Here is a 26096-nt window from a genome sequence, read left to right as displayed (position 1 = left end):
ATTCAGACAAAAAAATAGGGTAGCAAAACCATAACTTCGCTCTTCCTAAATAAATAATGGGGACGCTTTTACGCTGGTTTTCTTGCACAGGGGCCCCCGTGTGTGTGTGTGTGTGTGTGTGTGTGAATAAAACGCATAGAAGATTAAATTATGTCACAAACTCAATAATGCACATTACTTCTTAAGAGAAAACAAATATTATAACTGCACCACTAATTAAATTAATTAACTACCAGTAAGTGGGATAAGTGCCTTCTTCCTGCAGCAGTTGTCATCGTCAGCACCAGAGCAACCAGTGCTGGCACTCTCATAAAAGAAACTCCTCAGCCGACTGACTGCGTTTGATTACATGCGATTGTTACTTAGCAGCAGTCCATGCCCTCACCAGGCAAAAAAAACCCTCCTGTGAATAAACCTAACGGGAATCTGCTTCTCTCTGTTTCTTAAATAATGGAGCTGTTTTGTGAGTCTGGGAGATATCCTGAGGACAGAAGACCGACCAGCTGCAAGGTATGATGAGAAAATGTATGCATCACAGAATAATTTGTTTCATGCTGGAATTTTAATGTTTTATCAAGCAAACATTCTTATTTTTTTCAATTTGACAGTTTTTCTTTTAAAAATGTGTTTCATGTGTTCAGTTTGTGGAGCTTCATGTGCTTTATGTGCCAGATGACCAGTGGAATGTAAAGCTGAATAAAGTCCCCGCTGAAGCCATAGAGAGCTTCATATCTGCTGGCTTCATCAGGTGAAACTACTTTAACATGTTTTAATTTATTCATCAAACTCGGAGAACGGCAAGAATTTATGCTGAATTTTGTAATGTAGAGCTTTGTATTGTAAAGAGATGGCTAAAAGGATCAATTGAAGACATGCAGATCTCAGTGTTAAAAAAGAATCAAACGTTCAACATGAAATTAATGTAAGTAAAATAAAGGAGTGTTATCATTGCAAACTGTAAGCAAAATAAAGTTTTTTTTTGGTTATTTGTTTGCATCATAGGAAATTGTTGTATGTTAAACATCAAGTCTTAATCTGCAAAGTAACCACAGCTGTTAGACAGATACAGTGGAGTAAAAATGTAAATATTTTCTCTGTGAGATATTGAAATTATGAAGTCTCACAATATTGAGCCCTAAAGTTCAAAGTGCTTATTTACCAATTATTCACCTGTATTATTTTCAGTATTTAAACTGTAATTGGTCTGTGAAACCCAGCTCAATCAAACCGTTTTATGTTGTTTTCTCCTGTTAGCACAGTGCAATCATAATATGACACAAATAATCTTATGCACACGTATTGTTTAACAGTTCAGTTATATGAAATCTTGTTGGTATAGGGTTCATCCTGATATCACCTTGAAAACTCTGAGGAGCGAGCTGGGCGCCCTTCTTGGCGCCGAGAGGAGCATCAACAAATTCTCCTTCTTGAAATGTGTGGGGCGCAATTTGGCTCTGGTGAGTGCAGCTGGCTGTTTAGTTTCTATAGCTGGTTGTGTTTCTCCAGGCAGACAGAAGAGTGAAACAATGCAGACAGTTTGATTAACAAGTTCACTATTCAAGAAGGCTACACTAAAGGGTGTAAAGCTTGTGTGTGTGAAAGAGAGGGAGCACACAGTTTTTACTGCCATGCCTCTTACAACAACCACACTTTCTCTGCTGTTACAGGTCAAAAGCAAACAGGAGAGGAATCTGAAAGTGAAAACATTTGCTCCACCGTATGTATGTAGAATCCAGATCCATATTTGTATAGATTTTTTTGTCCTTAAGTTGATGAATGTCCCTTTGGATTGATTTTATACATCAGTGACAACAAACAAATTAATTATGTAAGTTTAAGAAATCCAAGAAAACCAGTAACATTGCTATTCAATTGGCTTATATTTTAGTGTGATTTTGGCTTATCTAATAATATGTCTGAAACACCAATATATGCTCTGTCAGTACATTACAAGTGTATGTTTTTACCATTTTGTGTCAGTATTAGCTTCAAATTTGTCTTTGTGCTTTGTTAGTAATCAAAGGTGTCAATAATGGTTAAACCACACTGGTAATGTGTTGGTGTCTTCTGTCAGCAGGCCCCACAGCCAGAGCTTTACCTGCTGCCCACTGTGGAGACTGACAGCAGTGTTTATTCTGAGTCACTCACCCCAGACACCAGCAGCAGCTCCCCAGACCACCAGACATATTACCCTCCCAAGACGTGCAGCCTGTCAGCAAGGACAAAGGGGCCTGTTAAATTCCCCCATATCCCCCAGTGTTCCCATCAGCCACCTCCCACCCCCAGCCTGGAAGAGGGGGAGGAGGAAGAGGAAGAAGAAACTGATGATGAGGAGGGAAGCTACAGCTCTTCAGATGCACAGGGAGAAAATGAAGAGGAGGCTCTCTCCTCTAACAAGTGGGAAGAGCAGGAGCGTTGCCCAAAAAAGTCACAGAATCAAAGGGGAGCCTTGCCCATTTCACAGAATAAAGGTAAACGTACTTGTGCACTTAGGCAGGGATGAGCCATGCAGTTATCACATGTGATGAAGGAGCAGATGGGTAACACTGCCACTCTGTATTTTAAAACAAAGACCTGCTGGGTTTTACGTTTTGGAACTGATCTCGTTACTAATCCCTCCCATTTTTGTTGCTATAAATTTGCACTTGTGTGGAGGTCTTCAGCCAACAGCGTATAAAATTGGAAATGTAGCAATTTTGTCAAAATGTGCTAAAAGCCCATTTCAGGCAACAGAGGGTCCTAGGTAGGAATACAAACACAAATGTGGTTCTTTTACATTTACATTTTTATTCATTTTAATGGGTGAAAAGGTCCATATTTTAGCTTCAAAATGATACATTGGCACTGTATGATTTGATACTTTGTTGAAAAATGTTACAGTGGATTTTTTAGCATTCCTAATGATCTCTTATTATGATACTAAGCTCTGTATTTGAGTTATAACCACAGCTTTACAACTGTGTGAAGCTGATTCAGCTCAGGTGAAGGAGCTACCAAAGGAAGAAGAAACTAGAAGAAAACCACACCACAGACCAAACAGGGCAGCCAGAGATTCGGGAGTTGCAGAGTCCCTGGAGGACAGAGATTCAGGCTTCTCCATCACAGATGGGTATGGTGCAGTCAGCACACAAAGCTGAAGCTTTGCTGTGCAACATAGTTGTTCTCGACAGTAAACAATACAAGAAGTACTGCTGCTTGTTCTTATAACAGTGTGTCTGTTTGCAGGCTCGGGAAATCAAAAGATGCACATAGAGTTAAGTCTACCAGAGAACCAACGAGCAGGGTAATGTATGGCATGACATACATGACATGTATTACTGTGTCCACATTCTTTAACAAATCCCAGCATGACTACTGCATCCTTTTCTCATGAGTGCTAACCTTCAAGGTTGTTCTGGAAAGTTTTACACAGGGCCTTTAAAACAACCAGGAATTGTTCAGTTTTTTGCAAGTAGTGTGTTGCAGTGATTAGTTCAAATTCCACTGCCAGCAGGTGGATCTGGTGGTGTAATTGAGGTCTTAGAGGCGTACAAAGAACTGGAATCCAGCAAGTCCCTGAAAATCTATTCAGCTCAAGACTCATGTTGTATTTATTGCCTGTTTTTAAGGGGACAGAAAGTCTGGCTGTGTTGTCTCGACCTGTTCGATGTACTTCTCCACCTCCAGGTCTGGACCTGGCCTCAGCCGCACGTAAATCTGGTTCCTCTCCCATCTTTCAGACAAACAGTAAGCTGTTACAAATACCCAGGATTAATAATAGGTTCAATAATGTGAACACAACTTACATGGTTTGTTTCTTTAAGGAGAGGAACTAATAGAAGAAATCAAGCTGGTGAGAGAGGAGAGAAAGCAGCTGGAGTGGACGAGGCAAGAGTTGTTAAGAAAGGGGAAAGACTTGTTGGCCCAGAACAGACACCGCAGGAACCAAGGTGGGCACAACTGCAGTAGAGTTTCACATGACAGTAAAAATATAAAATTCTAAAATCCCCTTTAGTCTCAATTATTCTAGTGGAAAAACCTCTGCTTGGTCACTCATTTTGGAGCAGATCAAACTCCTGATGAATCCCCCATATCAGTGCACAAAATATGTCAAATTTCCCACTAATAACTGAATTTTGTGGCTACTCTATTCTTCCCTGTGATCTTACAGCACGTGACAGTTGGAAAAAGAAATATTTTGACACCAAGAAAGCCACAGCACCATTGGAGGAAAACCTGAGAAACATACGGCAAGAACTGGAGACATTTTACAACAAACTATTGCACCAGCTCCACGCAAGAGACAACCGAGGCAAGCCAAGAAGGCAGGGCCGATCTTCCATAAAGGTGAAATCTAAATATTTGTTATCATATGTACTGTAGGGAACAGGTAGGGAAAGTATATTATGTTAAATTTTTTGTCAAATGATTCCTCTGCCTTTCTCTGGTAGCTTTTTAGTCTGTAATGGATGAAGCTTAGATTCTTTATAATTCCCAGAAATGTATGTTTGCTTTACTGAGAAATTTAGCATGAAAAAATGTGCAATCAAACACATATATTAGGAATTGTACAGACTATTTTCTGCTGTTTTTTCCATCTTAATCCACAGAATTGATGTGTACAACTTAATGTAAGATAATGTGTTTTAGAATGAGCTCATCATTCAGATCATGACAGAGAGCTACCAGATCGACGACCTGAAGAGAAAGGTGGAGGATGCCAAGATGAAGCTGGTGACAGGGATCGAGGTAATTGATTTTCTATGTGTTTATCAAAATGTTTCAATAACCAAACATTAAAATAAATAACAGCTGATGAATGAGTTGAAAAGAGTTAGAGATATTCCAGTCGTCACTCACTGAGCACTTGAGAGTAAGTCAACTTTGCTTGTTGTTGTGGCATATACCACATTCAGTAACCATGTTATTTTTCCATGAATGGCTGTGTAGCTGAGGAAACAGGCAGCCACAGAGCTGAGGGCGCTGAAGGCTGAGCTGGCCCAGAAGAAGAGCCAGTCATCTCATCCTGGACCTGTGGCCTCTCTGGGCTTTCGAAATACCACACAGGACAGACCACAAGTTCAAAACAGCTCCATCTAATTCGATATGTACAAGACTTTCTTTTGAGATTACTATGCTGGGAGAAATGGACTCAGGAGAGTAACTGAGAAAATGATTTACAGTGATTGAAAATGTAATTTGGTTTTTATGCTATTGTCCTTTCTACATGGCTTACTTTTGTATACCAGTTCTGTTTTTTGATGTTTGATGTTTCATCCTCGCTGTAAGCTTGTTGAAGGAAAAAGATAAAACTAATATGTTCAACTGATTGTGTAACCTCAATAACTGACAGATTTATCAGGAAATGTTTTATTTATGAAAAATAAAGTGCACAGATTTCAGTAAGCGTGTCAATCACATTATGAAGATCGTCTTTTTTAGAGAATCACTCATTTCTTTTAGCCCAGTGGAATGTCTATGTTCAAAGACAACAGCCATAAAAGCCACAATAAACCCTGAAGTGCAAGTATGCATCCCTAAAGTCACACCCCTTCACTGCTACAAAGGGATATATTGACTTAGCAATAAACAGGAGTAAGCTCAGGGCTGGTGTAAATTTCTGCAGCAGCGTTCGTGTATCCCAGCTAGCATCCTAACAGGGCATTCCACATCATCGCGGTCTGCTGCCTGGCGACAGGATCCTCGCTGTAGTCCAAGATGTTTCCATTCCACATGCCAATGCCCCGCAAGCCTTTTGATTTCACCAAGTCCGCCTTGGGACCGATACTCTGCGGGTCATCATACCAAACCTGGTGAATCTGTCCTTTCTGGTCCTGAGACGAAAATACAAAGCAGATATTTGACAAGAAAATGAAAATGGATGACAGCACCATCTTGTGGTAAAAACCCAACATAAAGGCATTTACTGGGAGTGTTTTATTGAGGTTTCAAAGGGCGATTTGTTTTGTTTGGGAAGTGACACCGTGGTAGCTCGGGTGGACGCCAGCACTCTAGATGAATAGACCTCACTGCAATGTCTGCCTGATTTATTGAGGTGTAATTTATTGGGACTACAGAGATAATAGTCAAGCTGACAGAAAACAAATCATTCTCAAAAGGGGTGCCCATTTTCTTACAACAATGTCCCATCAAGCCCAAACATATTTGGATATTTCTAACCTAATCTAAGCAGAATTAAAACTTGAAATATAAGTTTACATACCTTGTAATTGAAGTAGGGAGCATGCTGCTTGCTGTCCCACAGCCTGCCAGACATCGAGCTGATGACCTGCTTCATTATCCAGCTGTATGGTTTCTGGGTTCCAGCTGCATCACTGCAAGGGGCTCCACGGAAAGGGACTTCTGCAATAGAACATATTCCTTCCTAGAAAAGGAAAAGACTAAAATGACTATCTGTATTTTCACTTCAGAAAGAACACCACCACAAGTTAGGGTTCAAAGTCTGTTTCTCAGTACTTTCTGACTTTCTCCTTAATGGCTCTCAGCCTAGGCTGTTTGTTTCTCCTGAAGATGTGAGTATTGAAAAATTGGTCACAAAAATGTTTTGGTCTCCCCTTAAAAAAAACACAAGGCAAAGTAATAGTAAAATAATTGGGGTTAGGGTTAGTAAATAGTGCATTTGTAGGGGACTATTTTCACATGCACATGAATACACATTTGGTGCGCTGGTAAGTAACAGTGACAGTATTTGTGGGATTGAATTAAAATAAACTACAGTGCCCATGTTCATTTTAATATGATGTGACCCGGTGAAACAGTAGCTTACCAAGGCGTTGTTTCTGGAAAACGATGGAAGATTTATCAGGCTTTACTTGCACAGACAATACCTGTTAGCAAGATCACTTTATTTCTAGTTCAGGTCATTGGATTTGATCCTTTACAACATCAACATTGAAAGTGTTTAGCTTTTAAATAAACAAAATCTTACCTGGGAAAGGTTGAGACATGGGTAGTCATAGCCGTACCATGGCACACCCATCACCAGCTTCTTTGGTTCAATGTTCAGATTTAAATACTGGTTATAGGCTGGAAAGACAGACAAATATCTATTAATGCAGCAGTCATCAGTAATGAGTTGATTTCTATTTGTTACCACACAACTGGACAACAAACCATCGAGTGTTTGAGAGAGCGGGGCATTTGCCATTGCAATACAGTCCCCCATGATCTGGCTCTGCTCATCGTAGGACATCACAAACAGCAGGTCGCAGGATTCAGCGATGGTGACGTAATCATAGCAGCGCTTGTCAATACATTTTGGTGACCAGGCAACATCGAACGAGACCTAAAGATCAGGATTAGGAAGGTTTGGGAGTTAATTTATCTGTTGTCAAGTCTACACCTGCTCAGAGTGATTTTGTCAAATCATTTTTTATATTTAATATTTTCTTTCACCTGTGAACCTGGGATCTCCCTGTGGAAAGCCTCAGTGGTCTCTTTGACCAGGTTTGTCAAAGCAAGGTACTCGGGCGAGCCGTCTTCCACTGCTTGTTCAATGTCTATGTTGATCCCATCCATGAACTGACTCTTAGCCAAATTGACCTTCTCCATTATCCACGCTGTCCTGTTGTCTTGGTCCACAATATACGGGAGGTGAACATCACCTTTTCTCATTGACATTGAAAAAGAGAGGTAACATGAGTGCATGAACCGTTGACTGAATGAGTGAGGTCAAATACAACAATGACTCTTTAGCTCTTAAACTTCGTAAACTACAATAAGAGCAAACAACAGAAGTCAGCCAAATGATTTAATTTTGGCTGAAAATATACTTATCCTACCTTTGAGGACTATCCGCGCTCCTTTGGAATGAGCGTAACACATGAGTTCAGCATCATATTTTCCAAACATTGCCACTGTTGTCACCATGCTCCAGTTGTAGGACTTCCATGTCTTTCCACCCACATCAAACACAAACACCTGGACACAGAGAGACCATACAGAAATTTACTAAATTTAATTTTTGGCAAACATTATTGATAAATGCCTTTTTTTGGTGGCTGTTGTGGGGTAGGGGAGGGAGGGTGCTCAGAGTCACACATATCTTTGTAATGAAAGCAGGAACTGAAACAAGTTGTTTGTTCTTACTGCGAAATGAAGATAATGACCGCAGTATGTCAAAAATGTAAAATGTCCATCACAAATTAGTGATTTTTCTAAACTATATTCTGACCAAGACTGAAAGTATTAAAGTTATAATCATATAACTTGGAGTAAATATGTCAAACAGTGTTTGATACTTGACTCTACATGTGGCTAAAATTACCCAATTATTAAACTTGATTTGATGGACTCTGAGTAACAGGTTGATTAATTGATATAACTGTCATTGATGACTTGTATGACAGTTGTTAGCCACAAGTTTAGCTGATTTTTTTCTCAGCTAAGTGCCACATGTAGCTAATTCTGCAGTTAACATGGTCAAAAAAGTACTCAGAAGTTACATAAACTTTATTAAATATATATATTTCCACAACCTTTTTCAAAATATGATAGTTTTGGAAATGTCTTTAAACAAATAGAGCACTCATAGAACACTCATTTTGCAGCTGCACAAATGTCTGTCAGCCATGACTTTCATATGTGAACTTTGAAACAACAAGAGACACTGAATAGAGGTCCGTGAGACCAAATGCACCCAAAAAGAGGAACCCTCATCACGAGACACCATCGTAAAGCAAACACTGCCCAGCCAGCTTGGAAGAAGAGGAACAGTGTTTTTTAACTGAAACTTACAATAAAAACATAATGAACAGATGTGATATTTCAATTTACTGCTATATAGCCAATACATTTATAAAAGCGTTAAGCAGCGATTCGTCAAAAATGTTCCTTTATCAGGGTTTATCAGGGTGAAGTATTTTAATGCCAATTATACATTTACAGCATTAAGCAGCAGCTTTGACACTTCTCTGATTCACACTTATGAACTAACTTACTGCTCCCACTAATTACCAGCAGCTCTGATATTGTGAGCAGAGTGTTAAATCACTGAGCTGACTAACTTCAGTGTATTTGGAGGTTCGCTAAACTACCTCAAAGTCTCTCTCTCCGTGTATCTGCTGACACAGCTCGGCTCTCTCACACGGACACGCGCTGGCTCTGCACACCGCGATGACAGACACCACAAACACAAGAAACCAGTACATTTTAGGGGGAAACGGGGGCATCAGAAGGTCGTTTTCAGACGGAACAGGATTAATCAAACAGAGTTGGACCCTGATGTCAATAGATCACATGTCCGGCATTGCTTCTGTACGGAGGCTGACATGGGACAAATGGTATCTGTTTGTCTTGAAAACTTGCAGACCATCAGGCTGCCAGCAGAGGTCAAATAAACCCTGCCATAAGGACTAACAGACAGGTTGCATTGAGAGGAAGCATCTTTCTTTTTCTTTTTAAAACAAACATTATCTCCAAATATTGAACTCTGGTTATTTTATTTTAATAGTTGCCATTATCAATGGCTAATGCAACAAATTCATATCTAGCAAACAGGTTTTATTGGCCTGGAAAATACAAAATTATACCATAGCACTTTTTTTTTATTGCTGCTGTGTTATATTCACTGCACAGGGCACAGAGCTACAGCATTATTTAAACACCATTAATTATGGGAAGTGAGCTCTTGCATGTTGAACACCACTAACCACCAATCCATGAAAAACTACAGCATACTTCTAAATTATCTGCATGAAGATACAGGAATGTTTTGCACCATTGTATTATTAGTTTAGGCAGTTTCATTTTAAAAGTAGTTCACCTGTGCAGACCATGTGGCACCCGTCATACCTTAATGCTGAAGTCGATATAATTTATTCTTCCTCATCAGTCTTCATTCTTCTTCTTTCTTCATCAATATTCAAAGGGGTTCAACATGACAGTTATACAGAATAAATATACTTCAACAAAACATTTAACAGAAAAGCAAAACTATAAGGAACTCCTGAGGACCTTCTATGACACTGTGGTGGCATCAGCCATCTTTCATGGGGTGGTCTGCTGGGCAGCAATTTGTAATATTACGTAGATGAAAAAAGGCTGTTGAAATTTGTTTTACGTGGGAATTGAAGGACAAATCTTGGTCAAATATAACTACTAGTATCTTTACACTGGTGTTGGAGACCAAAGTAATGCCATCCAGATTAGTTATATGATTAGATAATGTGTTTCTAAGGTGTTTGGGGCCAAGCACAATAACTTCAGTTTTTTAACTGTTAACAGCAGGAAGTTGCATGTCATCCAAGCTTTTATGTCCTTCAGTTAAACTTGTAGTTTAGTTAACTGGTTGGATTCATCTGGATTTATTGACAGATATAATTGAGTAGCCTATTGCCCGCATAACAATGAAAATGTATTGAGTGTTTCTGAATAATATTGCCTAAAGGAAGCATAAGGTGAATAGTATTGGTCCAAGCACTGAACCCTGACCCATGTCTAACCTTTGTTTGCATGGAGAATTTATAATCAACATTTCAAGTTAGGACCTTAATAATTTGCCAAAACGTACATTTCATTGTTTTTCATTACTTCTACTTATGTCCAAACTGATATTAAATGTTTCCCAACAAACTAAATGTTTTTTTAATGTTTTTTGGGGAAAAATAGAAACAAATCCTAAGACTGTGTTTTTACATTTTATTACTATAAATGGGTTAAATAGGACATGTGTCTTGAATTAGAGCATGTGATAAAGTTAAAGAATACTGTATAATGTACAGTACAGATTGTATAAAGGCTGTTAAGGTCTTAGGTCTTAAGGGCTGCAGGTGATTTCTAAGATTCATTGGTTTTAAAAAGCAGCAACAAGCAGTTTATTGATCTAATCAATGCACAGTGTCAGAAAGAAGAAGTTGAATTGAACTGTTCTTCATTATATCTCCTCATCCTAGTTTTACGTTGTGCTGGACACATTAATTAATATGTGTCATTATAATATTAATTTAGATTTAACTTACTTGGTTTGGATACAATTAGATTTTTCATTTGATGATTTTGAAACATTTTGAGTGAGGTCTAATGTTCAATGAGTGTATTTAGAGAGTCAACAGATGCTGGAGCAAAGTGACACAATTGGGTCATAATTACAGTTCAAGGACAAGATGACACTGGAACCTGTTTTGGACAAGTTTTTGCAATCCACATGACACATTCTATAATAGCATTCGTAAAATATTTTAGTGCAATATTTTATGATGTTACGTTTTTCTATTATAACTGTGTGATAGTTTAAATCATTGGCAGCTTCAGATCCAGAGAAGGGCATTTGATGAATGATAGGTATAGGGTATAGGGTACAGGGTAACTTTATTAATCCCCCTAAGGGGAAATTCAAAATTGACATAACAGTATTTCCAAGTAAAAATAAAATAAAATAAAAATGAAATGAAATAAACAATAAAACCATCTCAACATACTATATACAATAAATATACAAAACATTAGTGTGGGTGGGAGGTACTGCGAGCTGTGGTGTTGTACAGTCTGATGGCTAATGGTATGAAAGAGCCCCCCAAGCACTTTGAAGCACATGGCTAGATGAGTCTGTGGCTAAACGGGCTCCTGAGCTGCTACAGCTTGGCATAGAGGGGATGAGAGGGATTGTTCATGATAGCTTCCAGCTTTCCTCTCATCCTCCTCTCTGTCACTGCTTCCACACTGTCCAGTTCCATCCCCACTACAGAGCTGGCTTTCCTCACAAGCTTATTCAGTTTATTAGCACCACAGCTCTTGATGCCCCTTCCCCAACACACTGTGGCACAGAAGAGGACACTGGCTACCACAGACTGGTAGAACATATATAGCAGCCTGGTGCACACATTAAAGGACCTGAACCACCTCAGAAAGAACAGCTTGCTCTGTCCTTTCCTGTAGAGGACCTCAGTATTGTTTTACCAGTCCAGCTTTTTGTTCAGTTTCACCCTGAGAAACTTGTAGGTGTCCACTATCTCCACCCCATCCCCATTAATGAAAACAGGTAATGCAGCCAACAATGGAGGAGTTAAAGCAGAAGTCAAAAGTGTATATAGTGAAAAAGAACAGTGACAGTACAGTTCCATATTGCTGTGTTGTGAAAAGTATGGCCACTACAGTATACATTTTGTGTTAAAGAGGTGTCACAAGAGAAAAAAACACCTTCATTTTTGGGACAGTGGGCTGTTTGTGCCATTGAAGTCAAAAAGGTTAAGTTAACTTGTTACATCTGTGACATGTTTCATTACTCTGTTTGTCTATTCTACATGGTCAGGGCAAGGTAACATCAATGTCGATGAAAGGCTGATGCTTAGTTAATGATCCATTTTGATGGGCACACCGTCAGCAATATCTGCCTTTAAAAGGAAGCCTCTGGTACAAGTCAATCACATTCAGCAACCATGAGGGTGCTAGTACTAGCTCTCACCGTGGCCTTTGCAGGTGAGTCTTTAAGTTGCATCACCTTGGATGCAATCTAAATTAGTTTTTTATATTCGTATCACTATTATGAAGAGTGTGGGGTAGCACTTCTCCACAGTTTTACTTGGACAAAATATTGAAAGCAAATTCTGATAAAAGTCAGACAAATCATGGTCTAAGAACTGCTATTGCACTTTGTGACAGTGTAAAGTCACTGCTTATATCAAACCTAGCATAGAAAATAGTACATAACATTTAAATTCTTAAAATTATTGGTTTGACTTTTTTTCATGCATCTTTTTCTCTCTCTAATGAATATCAAAATAACATTTTATTCTTTTTTTCTGTTTTAGCATGCCACCAGGTCAGCTTTGGTAAGTGTTTTATTCTGTTACATACTGTAAAAAATGTGTCTTTATTTAACAGTAAAAGACTTGTAGTGTACATGTGAAAAGTTGTTTTAACACCATACTTTTGTGTCTTGGTTTAATTTTTTAAAATGTTTTTATTGAAGTTAGTTTTCTTCTCTATTAATGCAGCCCCAGAATTTGCTACTGGAAAGACTTACGTGTACAAATATGAAGCATTTCTGATGGGCGGCCTGCCTGAAGAGGGTCTGGCACGGGCCGGTGTGAAAGTGTTGAGCAAAGTTATGATCAGTGCAGCGGCTCCTGACACCTTCATACTGAAGGTAAAGACCATTCATACAATTTTCTATTGATTAATAACCTTTGTGACCTAGACTGCTTTCCATGTGGCTTAAAATGATAATACAAGACAGCTTTGTGGCTTCATTCAACCTGTCATTTTTCCTTGTAGCTTGTAAACCCTGAAATCTTTGAGTACAGTGGTATCTGGCCCAAAGATGCTTTCATCCCGGCCACCAGGCTTACCTCAGCCCTGGCTGCTCAGCTCCTGACACCCATCAAGTTTGAATATGCCAACGGTGTTGTCGGCAAAGTATTCGCACCTGCTGGCGTCTCTGCAACTGTGCTGAATGTCTACAGAGGAATCCTTAATATCTTCCAGATGAACATCAAGAAGACACAGAACGTCTATGAGCTACAGGAGGTATGTATAACTGATTCTTTTTATAGGTCCAACTACAAAACACCACTAAGCTCATGAACTGTATTTTGATCTGTGTTAACTAGCCTGGAGTTCAGGGAGTATGCAAGACCCACTACGTCATCAGTGAGGACGCAAAGGCTGAACGCATCTTGTTGACCAAGACCAAGGACCTGAACCACTGCCAGGAGAGAATCATTAAGGACATCGGCTTGGCTTACACAGAGAAATGTGCTGAGTGTGAGGCTGTAAGTTTAGTTTTACTGGCATTAACTATCCTCTAAATGTACTCTATACTCCCAGAGACTGCTGGTGTAATAATACTATCTCTTGTTTATACAGAGAGGAAAGACCCTGAAGGGAGCCGCAGCCTTTAACTACGTCATGAAGCCAGCACCCACAGGTGCTCTGATCTTGGAGGCAACTGCTACAGAGCTCATCCAGTTCTCACCTTTCAACATCTTGAACGGTGCCGCCCAGATGGAGGCTAAGTATGTGATTTAAATGAAAATACACAGCGTATAATCACTATTAGCAGCTCAAAATGCCACAGTGAAGACTGATTCAATGCTGGTGTATATTCACAGGCAAATCTTGACCTTCGTGGAGGTTGCAAGGGCCCCAGTGGAGCCCATCAGAGCTGACTATCTTCACCGGGGATCCCTGCAGTATGAGTTCGGCAGCGAGCTTCTCCAGACACCCATCCAGCTTCTGAGGATCAGCAATACTGAGGCTCAAGTAATTCAGAAAACATGCCCTCTTAATCCAATTTTTGTTGAATTCATCCTGTAGCAACACACTCTAACATGGGTTGCATTTTGTTTTCTGACAGATTGTTGAGATTCTGAACCACGTAGTGACCTTCAATGTGGCCAAGGTCCATGAAGATGCACCTCTGAAGTTTATTGAGCTCATCCAGTTGCTGCGTGTGGCCAAATTTGAGAGTATTGAGGCCCTCTGGACTCAGTTCAAAGTTAGACCCGATTACAGGTAAATGTAAACAGCATTCGAAAAAGAGCAATATACACAAACTTAATACACATAATCACTGAATAATAATACTTTCCTTTCCCAGGCACTGGATTTTGCATGCCGTTCCTGCCATTGGTACTCATACTGCTCTGAGGTTCCTCAAGGAGAAGTTCATCGCTGGTGAGCTGACTATTGCTGAAGCTGCCCAAGCTCTGCTGGCTTCTGTGCACATGGTGACAGCTGACCTGGAGGCCATCAGGGTTGCTGAAGTGAGTTAACATTACAAGAAAGCTTGTGTCATTGCAAGGATATGAGAACTGGGACACATAACCACATTTTTACTTTCACCACTCCTTAGGGCCTGGCTATGAACCACAAAATTAGAGAAAACCCAGTCCTGCGTGAGATTGTCATGCTGGGCTATGGCACCCTGGTAGCTAAATACTGCGCAGAGAACCCATCTTGCCCAGCTGCACTTGTGAAGGTATGTATCATTTGTGCATTTGGTTTCTAAAACTGAACTTCAGTTAGAACATCAGTGACATGAATGTTGTTTTTTTCCTCCTGCAGCCCATCCATGATATCGCTGTCCAGGCTGTTGCCAGAAGTGATATTGATGAACTCACTGTTGCTATCAAAGTTCTGGGTAACGCCGGACACCCTGCCAGCCTTAAGCCAATCCTGAAGCTCCTGCCTGGCTTCGGCAGTGCTGCTGCCAATCTGCCACTGAGGGTTCACATTGATGCTGTTCTGGCCCTGAGAAACATTGCCAAAAAGGAGCCCAAGATGGTGAAATGACTTTACCCGATTCCTTCCATTACTAGCATATGTTTAAAGCCAATTTTGTTATGTGCTGTTGTATTAATAACATTCCTCTTTGTGAAATAGATCCAGGAAATGGCTGTTCAGCTGTTCATGGATAAGGCTCTCCACCCAGAGCTCCGAATGGTTGCGGCTGTCGTGTTGTTTGAGACCAAACTGCCCATGGGTCTGGTGACTACCCTTGCCGACACACTCTTGAAAGAAACAAACATGCAGGTTGCTAGCTTTGTCTACTCTTACATGAAGGCCATGACGAGGAACACTGCCCCTGACTTTGCCTCTGTGTAAGAACCTCAATAATATTCACATTTTTGTTTTTTTTCATTTCATTTATTTAAACATGTTAGTGCTTAGAATCTCATTCTGTATATATTAATGTTCTGTTCAGTGCTGCTGCCTGTAATGTTGCTGTGAAGATCCTCAGCCCCAAACTTGACAGACTGTGCTACCGCTACAGCAGAGCTCTCTATTTTGATGCCTACAGCAGTAAGAGTATAACATAATAATAATAATACTAATATGTCATTAGCTTAAAACATGTGGTTTAATGGCTCTTATGTTTTGCCCTGCAGACCCCTGGATGATGGGTGCCGCTGCCAGTGCCTTCTATGTAAATGATGCTGCAACTATTTTGCCAAAAGCCATTTTGGCCAAAGCTCGCACCTACCTGGCAGGAGCTTATGCTGATGTCTTGGAGGTAAGAGAAAGGCTAAATAGAACTTACACATTTTTAGTAATGGTTTCAAAGACACTTACCCATCAAATGGCTTTTTTTCTTTTTCTTCAGTTGGGAGTGAGAACAGAGGGAATCCAGGAGGCCCTTATGAAAATCCCCAAGGCTCCTGAGAATGCTGAAAGGATCACCAAGATGAAACAAGTTATGAAGGCTGTAAGTTCAAGTGATCATTCTTAAGCAAAAATGTTCTTCTTTATTTAAATGACATGTCCTTCGAAGAAACTAAAATGTTTATTTTTTGTTTTTTCCTAACATAGCTCTCCGAATGGAGGGCTCATCCTTCAAGCCAGCCCCTGGCCTCTGTGTATGTGAAATTCTTCGGACAAGAAATTGCATTTGCCAACATTGACAAAGCCATGGTTGATCAGATTATTGAGGTACTGTATCTCCTACTGTTAAATATTGTATAATTGCTATGTAGTGATCACATTACAAACTGAACATCTGAAATTTCAAATGCAATTTTAACAGCTTGCCACTGGACCTGCAATTCACACTTACGGAAGGAAGGCTTTGGATGCGCTGCTGTCTGGTATAGCTGTGCATTATGTTAAGCCTATGCTGGTTGCTGAGGTTCGTCGCATCATGCCCACTGCTGTTGGTCTGCCAATGGAGCTCAGTTTCTATACTGCTGCTGTGGCTGCTGCATCTGTTGAACGTAAGTTTATCTGGTAAAGCTTAAGTGTTGCTGATTCGAATAACATATCCACACTGGTTCACCAAAAAATTGTGTTGTGTTTCATAGTCCAAGCCAGTGTGACACCACCTCTACCCGAAAACTTCCACGCTGCTCAGCTTCTTAAGTCCGATATCAACCTAAGGGCAGCAATTACCCCAAGGTAAACAGATTGTAATTAACTTGAACAAGCTTCTTCTCAACCAGAATCTTTACTGCCAAATGTGAAAACAAATGTATAATTCAGAGAAACCACCCTCTCTCATATTTTCTGTGTCTTGCAGTGTCTCCATGCACACCTATGCAGTTATGGGCGTGAATACTGCTTTGATCCAGGCTTCCCTACTGTCAAGAGCCAGAGTTCATACAATTGTTCCTGCAAAGATGGAAGCAAGAATTGACATGATTAAAGGCAACTTCAAGTTCCAGTTCCTGCCCGTCCAGGGTATCGATAAGATTGCATCTGCACTGTATGTTCCTTTTATTTTAACATAATAACTTACAAAAATATTGTCTTTTTATATTACTGTCTCTTTGTACCTTGTAAAAAAAAAGATAGTTGAAAAAAAAAACATATTTACTTACACAGTTTTTGAAATATCTTTGAATTTCCTGACATTATTTTTTCTTTCAACAGTGTTGAGACCTTTGCTATTGCAAGAAATGTGGAAGACCTCGCAGCCGCCAAGATAACACCAATGATTCCAGCTGGAGCTGCAGCTCTGCTGTCAAGACAGACCTCCTCCTCAAGACTTTCTAGGATGGCATCCTCCCTGCTTGGTAGCATTGTGAGTTTGGTTTTCTGACCACCTTTTCCTTCACCAAATTATACCTTCTTCCAAATTAATGTGGTGATCTCTGTTGTGTTTACAGTCAGCATCATCTGAAATCATTCCTGTTGATGTGCCAAGCAAAATTGTCAACAAGAGGAAAATCCCCAGGGCCTTTGAGAGGAAAATGTGTGCTGCATTTGAAACCTTTGGAATCAAGGCGTGCACTGAGATTGAATCTCACAACGCTGCTTTCATCAGAGACTGTCCACTCTACGCCATAATTGGAAAACATGCTGTCTTGGTTGATGTTGCTCCAGGCAAGTAAAATGGATGACATCAAGTTACTGACCTAAGTTGTTTTGTAAGCAGTCGCTGAAAAATAATGTTTCTGTTTATTTCTTTGGTTGTAGCTGCTGGACCCGTCATTGAGAAGATTGAAATTGAGATTCAGGTTGGCGATAAAGCAGCAGAAAAGATCATCAAAGTGATTAACTTGAGCGAGGAAGAGGAAATTCTTGAGGACAAGAACGTCCTGATGAAACTCAAGAAAATCCTGGTTCCTGGTCTGAAGAACAGGACTTCCTCCAGCTCCAGCAGCTCTCGTTCTCTCAGCTCCCGCTCCAGCAGCTCCCGCTCCAGCAGCTCCAGCTCTAAGCGCAGTTCAAGTGCCTCTTCCTCTGTATCATCCAAGTCTTCCTCCAGCTCCTCCTCTCGCCGCCAGAGCAAGATTGTTGACGCCGTTGCCCAGGGAAGCAAGGTATCAAAAAGACTGAGCAGCCGCTCCAGCAGTGCCTCCAGCAGTGCCTCCAGCAGTCAATCAAGTAGTCGATCAAGTAGCCGCTCATCTAGCCTGTCCAGCAGCCGCTCTTCCAGCTCCAGCTCCTCCAGGTCCAGCTCCATGTCAAAGGTGAGACATAAATTTACCACTGAAAATGTGAGAAACAGTAGACTCATAAAGTACATGCAGGAATTAATGCGATGTTTCTATTACAGCAAGAACTGTATGACATGAAGTTCACCAAGAACCACATCCACCAGGTATTTGATTGATGAGTAAAAAAGCATTAAACAGTCAAATCATATACTCTGCCTGAGCAAGCTAAATGCTTTCTTCTTTGCAGCATGCAGTCTCCACATCCCGTGCAAACAGCAGGAGCAGCGCCCACAGCTTCGAAACCATCTACAACAAGGTGAGTAATCGTACCCAGCCATTTACAGTCTCATGTATATAATGGGAAAAATCAAAACTTATTAATGTTACTCACTGGTTTGCACTCTCAGGCCAAGTACCTCGCTAGCACCGTCACTCCTGCTGTGACCATTCTCATTCGCGCTGTCAGAGCCGACCACAAGGTTCAGGGATACCAGATCGCAGCTTACTTTGACAAAACAACTGCCAGACTGCAGTTTATTTTTGCCAACCTGGCTGAGAATGACCACTGGAGAATCTGCGCTGATGGTGTCTTGCTGAGCAACCACAAGCTGATGGTACAGTAACACCTTTGATGCAGTCTGACATGACTTAAGCTGGTAGTAGCAGAAAAGAGTTTAACTCCAGTTAAATTTGTTTTGTTTTTTTAGGCCAAGATTGCCTGGGGAATTGAATGCAAACAATACGCAACTGAGATCACAGCTGAAACTGGTCTTGTGGGTAAAGAGCCTGCCTTCCGTGTGAAGCTGACCTGGGACAAACTTCCAAAAAGCATGAGGCGCTATGCACAGCAGTAATGTCACAATCTAATTTCAAACATTTTCTTCTATTTTCTAAAACCTTGCAAAAGAAACTGATTACTTTCTATGTACTTGTGGCACTAAAGTAATTGAAAATTCAAGGTCATATAAGGTATATCAAACATCCTGGATGTGGAAGTGTGTGGGATTTTATTACTTCCTTTTGCAAAGTTTAATTTTGCTGCACATCTGTCTATCAACAGTTGATTTAACATTTTGCTTTTATGTCTGTCTAGGCTGTCTGAGTACATTTCACGTATCTCTCGGTCCATCGGAGTAACCCAGGCAAAGGTCAAGAATGAACGTAATCAGATCAAACTGACTGTGGCCGTTGCTTCAGAGAAAACCCTGAATGTTGTGTTGAAGACACCAAAGGTACAGTGTTATTCCCTGTTTCTCTCATATATACTGCATATCCTCTCTGACTGTTTCAATTTGGTATTATAGAGGACCATCATCAAACGTGATGTGGGTCTCCCTGTTTATCTGCCATTTGGAGACACTGCTGCAGAGCTGGAAGCATACCAGGACAGCTTAGTTGACAAGGTCACCTACATGGTCACCAAGGCTCACGCAGGTGAAAATATTCAAAGGAACAGGTCTTACTGAAAAGTCACACTGATTAGTAAATGACTAACTTACTGGTTAATCTTTCTTTCTGTTCCAGCTAAGTGTGCCATGGTCAAAGACACTCTGATTACCTTCAACAACAGGAAATACAAGAATGAAATGCCCCACTCTTGCTACCAGGTTTTGGCTCAGGATTGCAGCTCAGAACTTAAATTCATGGTTCTGCTGAAGAGAGACCAAACACAGGAACAGAACGAAATCAATGTGAAGATTGCAGACATGTAAGAACACACAGTATTTATACCTAAATTGTTGTTGTCAACCTCGAATTCCAGAAAACAACTACAATTCATATATTTCATTTGTTTTTCAACAGTGACGTAGACATGTATCTGAGGGACAATGCTGTCATGGTGAAGGTCAATGGAGTAGAGATCCCTATCAACAACCTGCCATACCAGCATCCAACAGGTTTTTCTATCTTATCATTTTAGATTGAATTGTTGTGCTCAAAATAATTGCTGAAAGAGTTTTAAAAAAACAACATATTTTATATTTGCATTAATTTTAGGCAAGATTCAGATCAGAAGGAAAAGTAATGGCGTTGCTCTTCACGCTCCCAGCCATGGTCTTCAGGAGGTCTTCTTTGATGTGAACGCACTGAAGGTATTGAAATAAATCTGATCATCTTGTGTAATTCTTCTAAATTTAAATTTTTAATAGTCTATATTGTCGTACTGGCATGGTTAAAACACAGTTGTAAACACTGAACCACTTTGCTTCTCTTCAGGTTAAAGTTGTGGATTGGATGAGGGGACAGACCTGTGGACTCTGTGGAAAGGCTGATGGGGAATTCAGACAGGAGTTCCGCACACCCAACGAACGGCAGACCAAGAACGCAGCCAGCTACGCTCATTCCTGGGTTTTGCCTGGAAAGAGCTGCCGCGATGCCTCTGGTAAAACTGGCTTCACCTTGTTTTATCAAGAATATCATTTACACTCATTATGGCAAAACGAAGCATACAAAGAAATTCACAAGACATAACAAACCTACACCAAACTATAATTGTATGAGATCATAGAAAAGACTAGAACCAATGAATATGTGTTTTCAGCTGAGGGCTGCTGCAGTGCTTACCTTTCTTTTCCAACCTTTTCCAGAGTGCTACATGAAGCTTGAATCCGTGAAACTGGAAAAGCAAATGATCCTCCATGGCCAGGAGTCCAAATGCTACTCTGTTGAGCCTGTGTTGCGCTGCCTGCCCGGCTGCATGCCAGTGAGAACCACCTCTGTCACTGTTGGCTTCCACTGCCTGCCTACTGGTGAGTCTGCAGACAATCACCACTTATTTACCAAACTGACACACTATACATCTATGTTTAACAGTGCCTAATCACTTTATTCTCTCTGCTGTTGCAGATTCCAACCTGAATCGTGCTGAAGGTCTGAGCAGCATTTATGAGAAAAGCGAGGACATGAGCGATTCAGCCGAGGCCCACCTGGCCTGTCGCTGCAACGCTCAGTGTGCTTAATCTCATATCCTTCAGTCACATTGGTTCAAATTTGTTTTGTCCCTGTCATTGTTAATTAATATGAACTGTAAACTTCAATAAACTAAAGAGGCATATGTAAAATCGTGTGATGTTCAGCTTCTTCAAAATCTAAAATCACAATGACTAAAAATGACAAACCTTTTTCTTCACAATCTCTAAAGGCTAAATCACAAACTCTAAACTATGAATTTGTGAAGCCACAGCTTGAATGTGCTCTATTTGTAGTGGGAATGTTCTGTGGAGAAACAGTATGTCATTTTACAGTCTTGATTCTCTGGAGTCTACCTTCACAACACTGTTGTTCATGTTACAGTACACTGATCTTGTCTAAAATATCAAAAATCATTAAAGTCCCTGTTTATTCAGAAATGTGTTTTGCTTATTGTTACTTCCGTTGGATTTTTTCACTGTGTACAGCTTGACACTAGACAAATTTCTTTCATCTTTCATCTGTAGAAAGGGGAAAGTTTTATTGTGCTCACCAAAAGTTAGCAGTTCATGACATCACAACTAGTTTGCAGCCAATCGTGGTCCAGTGTGGGACTTACACAAGTGTGATGGAGAAACTTAAAGCCTTGAGTGCACATACACAGAGAATGGACTTCACATTGAAGTAGGACACATCTTGTGTCAAGCAGTTCAACTTTTGAAATGAACAATATTTGCATATTTAATGACTCAGGATTTTTTTAATGAGGGAGAAGTAGATGTAATTATAAAGATTTTAATGAAATTTTATTTATCTCACTACATTTTTGGAGAGAGTCTTTAAGTAACAAATTTTATATGACAAGAAAAAAATATAAAAGTGTAATATAAAATATAATAAAAAGTATGATCAACCATTTTCAAATGAAAAATGAATATTTATCAGTCTTATTAAAAATACAGTATACACTAAGAATGAACATTAAAGGAGTAGTAGTTGCAGTTTAGAAAAGAACGACTTTAGTCCCTCTAGTGAATGGGGTCTGTACGGTGGCCCTGAAGGGCAAACGACAACAACAAAAAGGAAAACACAATGACAAAAAGGAAAACACAACGACATTAACAAAAACACCACACAAAAAGGAAAACACAACAACATTAGCTCCTAATGGAAAGGGTAGGTACCTGCTATGACAAGGATCATTGCTGATTGGACGAAAGCACAAAGCAAGTCTGTCATTTTAACAGGTGGGAAAGGCTGCTTTACACTGTACCTGAGGGCTGTTGCACAAAAGCAGAATTAAGAAATCCAGGATAAGTGAAAAAGCGAGACTCGACAAAGTCTCATCAGTGCATCCTGGCATGATATGTTGCACCTTTGCCAATCCAGGATGAGGATATGCGAATATGTCAAGCCAGGTCTAAATCATTCAGATACATGCGTGTTGATGGCTTTCATACACAGACCACTCGATCGATCACAGAGCACACTTCTCACCAAGCGAGTAACAGCTTCTAATGGAAACTGATGAGGAGGTGAAACATACAGTGGGGAGAACAAGTATTTGATACACTGCCGATTTTGCAGGTTTTCCCACTTACAAAGCATTTTATTGCATGACATAAGTATTTGATCACCTATTTGTAGTATTTGATTTAAGAAGCCCTCCTGTTCTCCACTCATTACCTGTATTAACTGCACCTGTTTGAACACGTTACCTACATAAAAGACACCTGTCCACACACTCAATCAAACAGACTCCAACCTCTCCACAATGGCTGTGTAAGGACATCAGGGATAAAACTGTAGGCCTGCACAAGGCTGGGATTGGCTACAGGACAATAGGCAAGCAGCTTGGTGAGAAGGCAACAACTGTTGGTGTAATTATTAGAAAATGGAAGAAGTTCAACATGACGGTCAGTCTCCCTCGAAATGGGGCTCCATGCAAGATCTCACTTCATGGGGCATCAATGATCATGAGGAGGGTGAGGGATCAGTCCAGAACTACATGGCAGGACCTGGTCAATGACCTGAGGGGAGCTGGGACCACAGTCTCAAAGAAAACCATTAGTGACACACTACGCCGTCATGGATTAAAATCCTACAGCGCCCCCTGCTCAAGCCAGCACATGTCCAGGCCTGTCTGAAGTATCTCAAGGTCCTGGAGTGGCCTAGACAGTCTCCAGACCTGAACCCAATAGAAAATCTTTGGAGGAAGCTGAAAGTCCGTATGGCCCAGTGAAAGCCTCGAAACCTGAAGGATCTGGAGAAGATCTGTATGGAGGAGTGGGCCAAAATCCCTGCTGCAGTGTGTGCAAACCTGAGGCCTGTACTATGAAGCTGGATTAACATACCCGGGATATCTCTCCGTTACCTGGGTTGACTTACCCAGACATTCGTAATCATGATAAGCGGTACTACGAAACTGGTTATCAACTCGGTAATTGAACCCAGGGTTTTCCAATCTGGATCACTGCGCTCACATAAAAGGGGAGGTGTTTGCAGCGTCTGACCAATCACAAACATGGAGAAACCCTGCAAAGCAGCCTACTTTACTATGGCGGAGCAGACAATTATTCTTCAAAAATATGAAGAAGTCAAACACATCATCCAGGCCAAAAGCATCACTGTTGCTGCAGCAAAAGCCAGGAAGGAATCCTGGCAAGTTATTAAGTTTAATTAAGTTAGTTTAATATTCAACATTAATTTGACATTCAAAATACAAACCTATTATATGCTTCATCTATTTGAGTGAATGAAGTCAAACCAATTGTATAACATACAGACTAATGTCCCTCATTTGCCACAAGGATTCTTTTTTAAATATATATTTTGGTCATTTTTTACAATTAAAAAATATGAATAAAATTCTGCTTTTCTGCACTTTTGCAACGATTACTCTCAAGATGTTCTTATTGAGACTTTCTGTCAGGTTTCCTGAAACAGGAGATTATTTATTTATTGTACATGTAAAAAATTGACGAAAAGATATATTTGAAAAATAAGCCTTAAGGCACATGAAGGATATTAGTCTGTATGTTAGTTATGTTGGTTTGACATCATTCACTCAAATGGTTGAAGCGCATAATAGGTTTATACTTTGAAAGTCAAATGAATGTTGAATATTAAACTAACTTAATGTTGCTTGAAAATCATTCTGTACCTTTCGTATGGGATTTCATCGGGGACATCTAAAGGATTGCATCTCCCTAAAAACTCTTATCCAGAACATAACCTGCTCCGAAGCAGGTTAGGTGTTCAGCATAAGTTACCATGGTGTCATAGGATGGAAAACCCAGGGTTAACCCTGAAGTTACCTCGATAAGAGAAAATCCAGCTTCGTAGTACAGGCCTCAGGCCTCTGGTCAAGAACTACAGGAAGCGTCTGATCTCTGTAATTGCAAACAAAAGTTTCTGTACCAAATATTCCGTTCTGTTTTTCTGATGTATCAAATACTTATGTCATGCAATAAAATGCAAATTAATTACTTAAAAATCATACAAAGTGATTTTCTGTTGTTGGGTTTTTCTATTTGTCGTTGTGTTTTTGTTAATGTTGTTGTGTTTTTCTTTTTGTCATTGTGTTTTTTTCTCTACTGCCAAGCTGAATGTTTCATCCATCTGTAAAGAGCTACACTGCCCGTTGAGAGTGAGAAAAAGTCATTCATACTTCAATGGCTTGCTGTATTTGGTAGGCTAGCTGATGTTTGTACTGTAAAAACACAACAACTAAATTGAAAAACATCACTAAAAAAGCATATTTTCTTAATAACCTTATCTTGATAAAACCTGCACAAAGTTTGGATTTATTTAGCTGAGTAAGTACAAACTACATCTGCAGTTAGGGTAGCCTGACATAAACAGAAGTCATGGGGGTCTCCTTTGCAGCCCCATCTCTACTTGACAAAGCAGGATAACAACTGAGAAAAGCAGGTAACTGCTCCAGATTAACTGTGGGTCATTTGGTTTGAACTAATTTGATTAATAGTGAATCTGTTTGCAAATATGAACCACTAAATTATTAGATCAACTAAAATCTTAAGGCTCCTGTATTATAATTACATGTTGGATATTGGATCTGATGTGTAGGGGATCCATGTGTCTTAAGCATAGATTCCTATACAACATAACACCTTGAACCTGGAACCTGGAGCCTCCAGTGCGAATGTACTGATATTCCAGAGCTGTAATGTGTAGGGTGCTGTGTGCAGTGTAAATGATTGCTACTTGCAGACAACAGAGTACATACAGTACAGTGTACTGAGGGAGGAAGAGGAGCAGCAAGAGCAGGTGTATGTGGATCAGTTTGTTTGAGAATCACCAGGTTCTTACAAAAATCAAAGAAAGAGAGACAGCATACTAACTTTTTGCACTGGTTGATGTTCTGCCATCTTTTCTAAAAGACTGTGTTTTCCATTTATGATTTATGATTAGATTTTTGTCAAAAAAATACACGGTCCATATTTCCATGTGATAATATCTAACTACATTACAACATTTGCCTGTTTGCTATACAGATATATAAATATTTTATAAATATATAAATATGTTTACATACTCAGTGATTTGGGCAATGATATGTCATTCAACAACTCAATCAATGGATAAATCAAATGACACATATACAGAAAAATAGTTTTAGTGAATAAATCAATTTAACCCTTTCATGCATGAATTATGATCAGTAAGAATTTTTCTCCTAATTTTTCTCTTTAGGCATGAAAAAAAAATTGAACTTCATTTTTTCGGTCACCAAATGATATACTTTTACATTATAATAACATAAATCAACTGATCTACAACCAAAAACATTACTGCTGGTTTAGTGGTGATGTATGGGATGACGCATTTTTGATTCATGGAGACAAAAAC

At 39.9% G+C, this 26096-nt stretch overlaps 3 protein-coding genes across 3 annotated transcripts; 2 read left to right on the top strand and 1 right to left on the bottom strand.

Moving 5' to 3' along the window:
• Positions 1-450: 450 nt before the first annotated feature.
• spata1 (spermatogenesis associated 1) lies at positions 451-5079 on the top strand. Its single transcript, XM_053322976.1, has 12 exons — positions 451-510; positions 642-748; positions 1340-1457; positions 1668-1721; positions 2078-2471; positions 2950-3109; positions 3226-3283; positions 3609-3726; positions 3804-3929; positions 4151-4326; positions 4630-4728; positions 4930-5079. The coding sequence occupies exons 1-12, from the start codon at positions 451-453 to the stop codon at positions 5077-5079; spliced, it is 1620 nt and encodes a 539-aa protein (XP_053178951.1).
• A 254-nt stretch (positions 5080-5333) lies between these two features.
• On the bottom strand, positions 5334-9234 carry ctbs (chitobiase, di-N-acetyl-). Its single transcript, XM_053322597.1, has 7 exons — positions 9036-9234; positions 7782-7920; positions 7396-7604; positions 7114-7285; positions 6929-7026; positions 6203-6364; positions 5334-5813 (listed from the first exon to the last, which is right to left on the bottom strand). Exons 1-7 carry the CDS (start codon positions 9168-9170, stop codon positions 5625-5627), a joined length of 1104 nt encoding a protein of 367 aa, XP_053178572.1. The 5' UTR covers positions 9171-9234; the 3' UTR covers positions 5334-5624.
• Positions 9235-12366: 3132 nt separating this feature from the next.
• Positions 12367-21664, top strand: LOC128362393 (vitellogenin-2-like). Its single transcript, XM_053323135.1, has 34 exons — positions 12367-12414; positions 12747-12767; positions 12933-13084; positions 13213-13464; positions 13548-13709; positions 13804-13952; positions 14049-14199; positions 14294-14451; positions 14537-14702; positions 14792-14917; positions 15004-15222; positions 15322-15539; positions 15644-15741; positions 15828-15952; positions 16043-16144; positions 16249-16368; positions 16463-16649; positions 16737-16830; positions 16952-17137; positions 17305-17455; positions 17541-17757; positions 17851-18347; positions 18434-18478; positions 18562-18630; positions 18722-18928; positions 19022-19164; positions 19408-19546; positions 19619-19748; positions 19839-20022; positions 20118-20212; positions 20313-20407; positions 20532-20697; positions 20903-21064; positions 21162-21664. The coding sequence occupies exons 1-34, from the start codon at positions 12375-12377 to the stop codon at positions 21272-21274; spliced, it is 5139 nt and encodes a 1712-aa protein (XP_053179110.1). The 5' UTR covers positions 12367-12374; the 3' UTR covers positions 21275-21664.
• The last annotated feature ends 4432 nt before the right edge of the window (positions 21665-26096 follow it).

This window comes from Scomber japonicus, chromosome 7 (genome assembly GCF_027409825.1).
Source record: "Scomber japonicus isolate fScoJap1 chromosome 7, fScoJap1.pri, whole genome shotgun sequence".
Lineage (NCBI taxonomy): Eukaryota > Metazoa > Chordata > Actinopteri > Scombriformes > Scombridae > Scomber > Scomber japonicus.
Note: the sequence above shows the minus strand (reverse complement) of the source record. Positions and strands in the feature narration are given on the sequence as shown.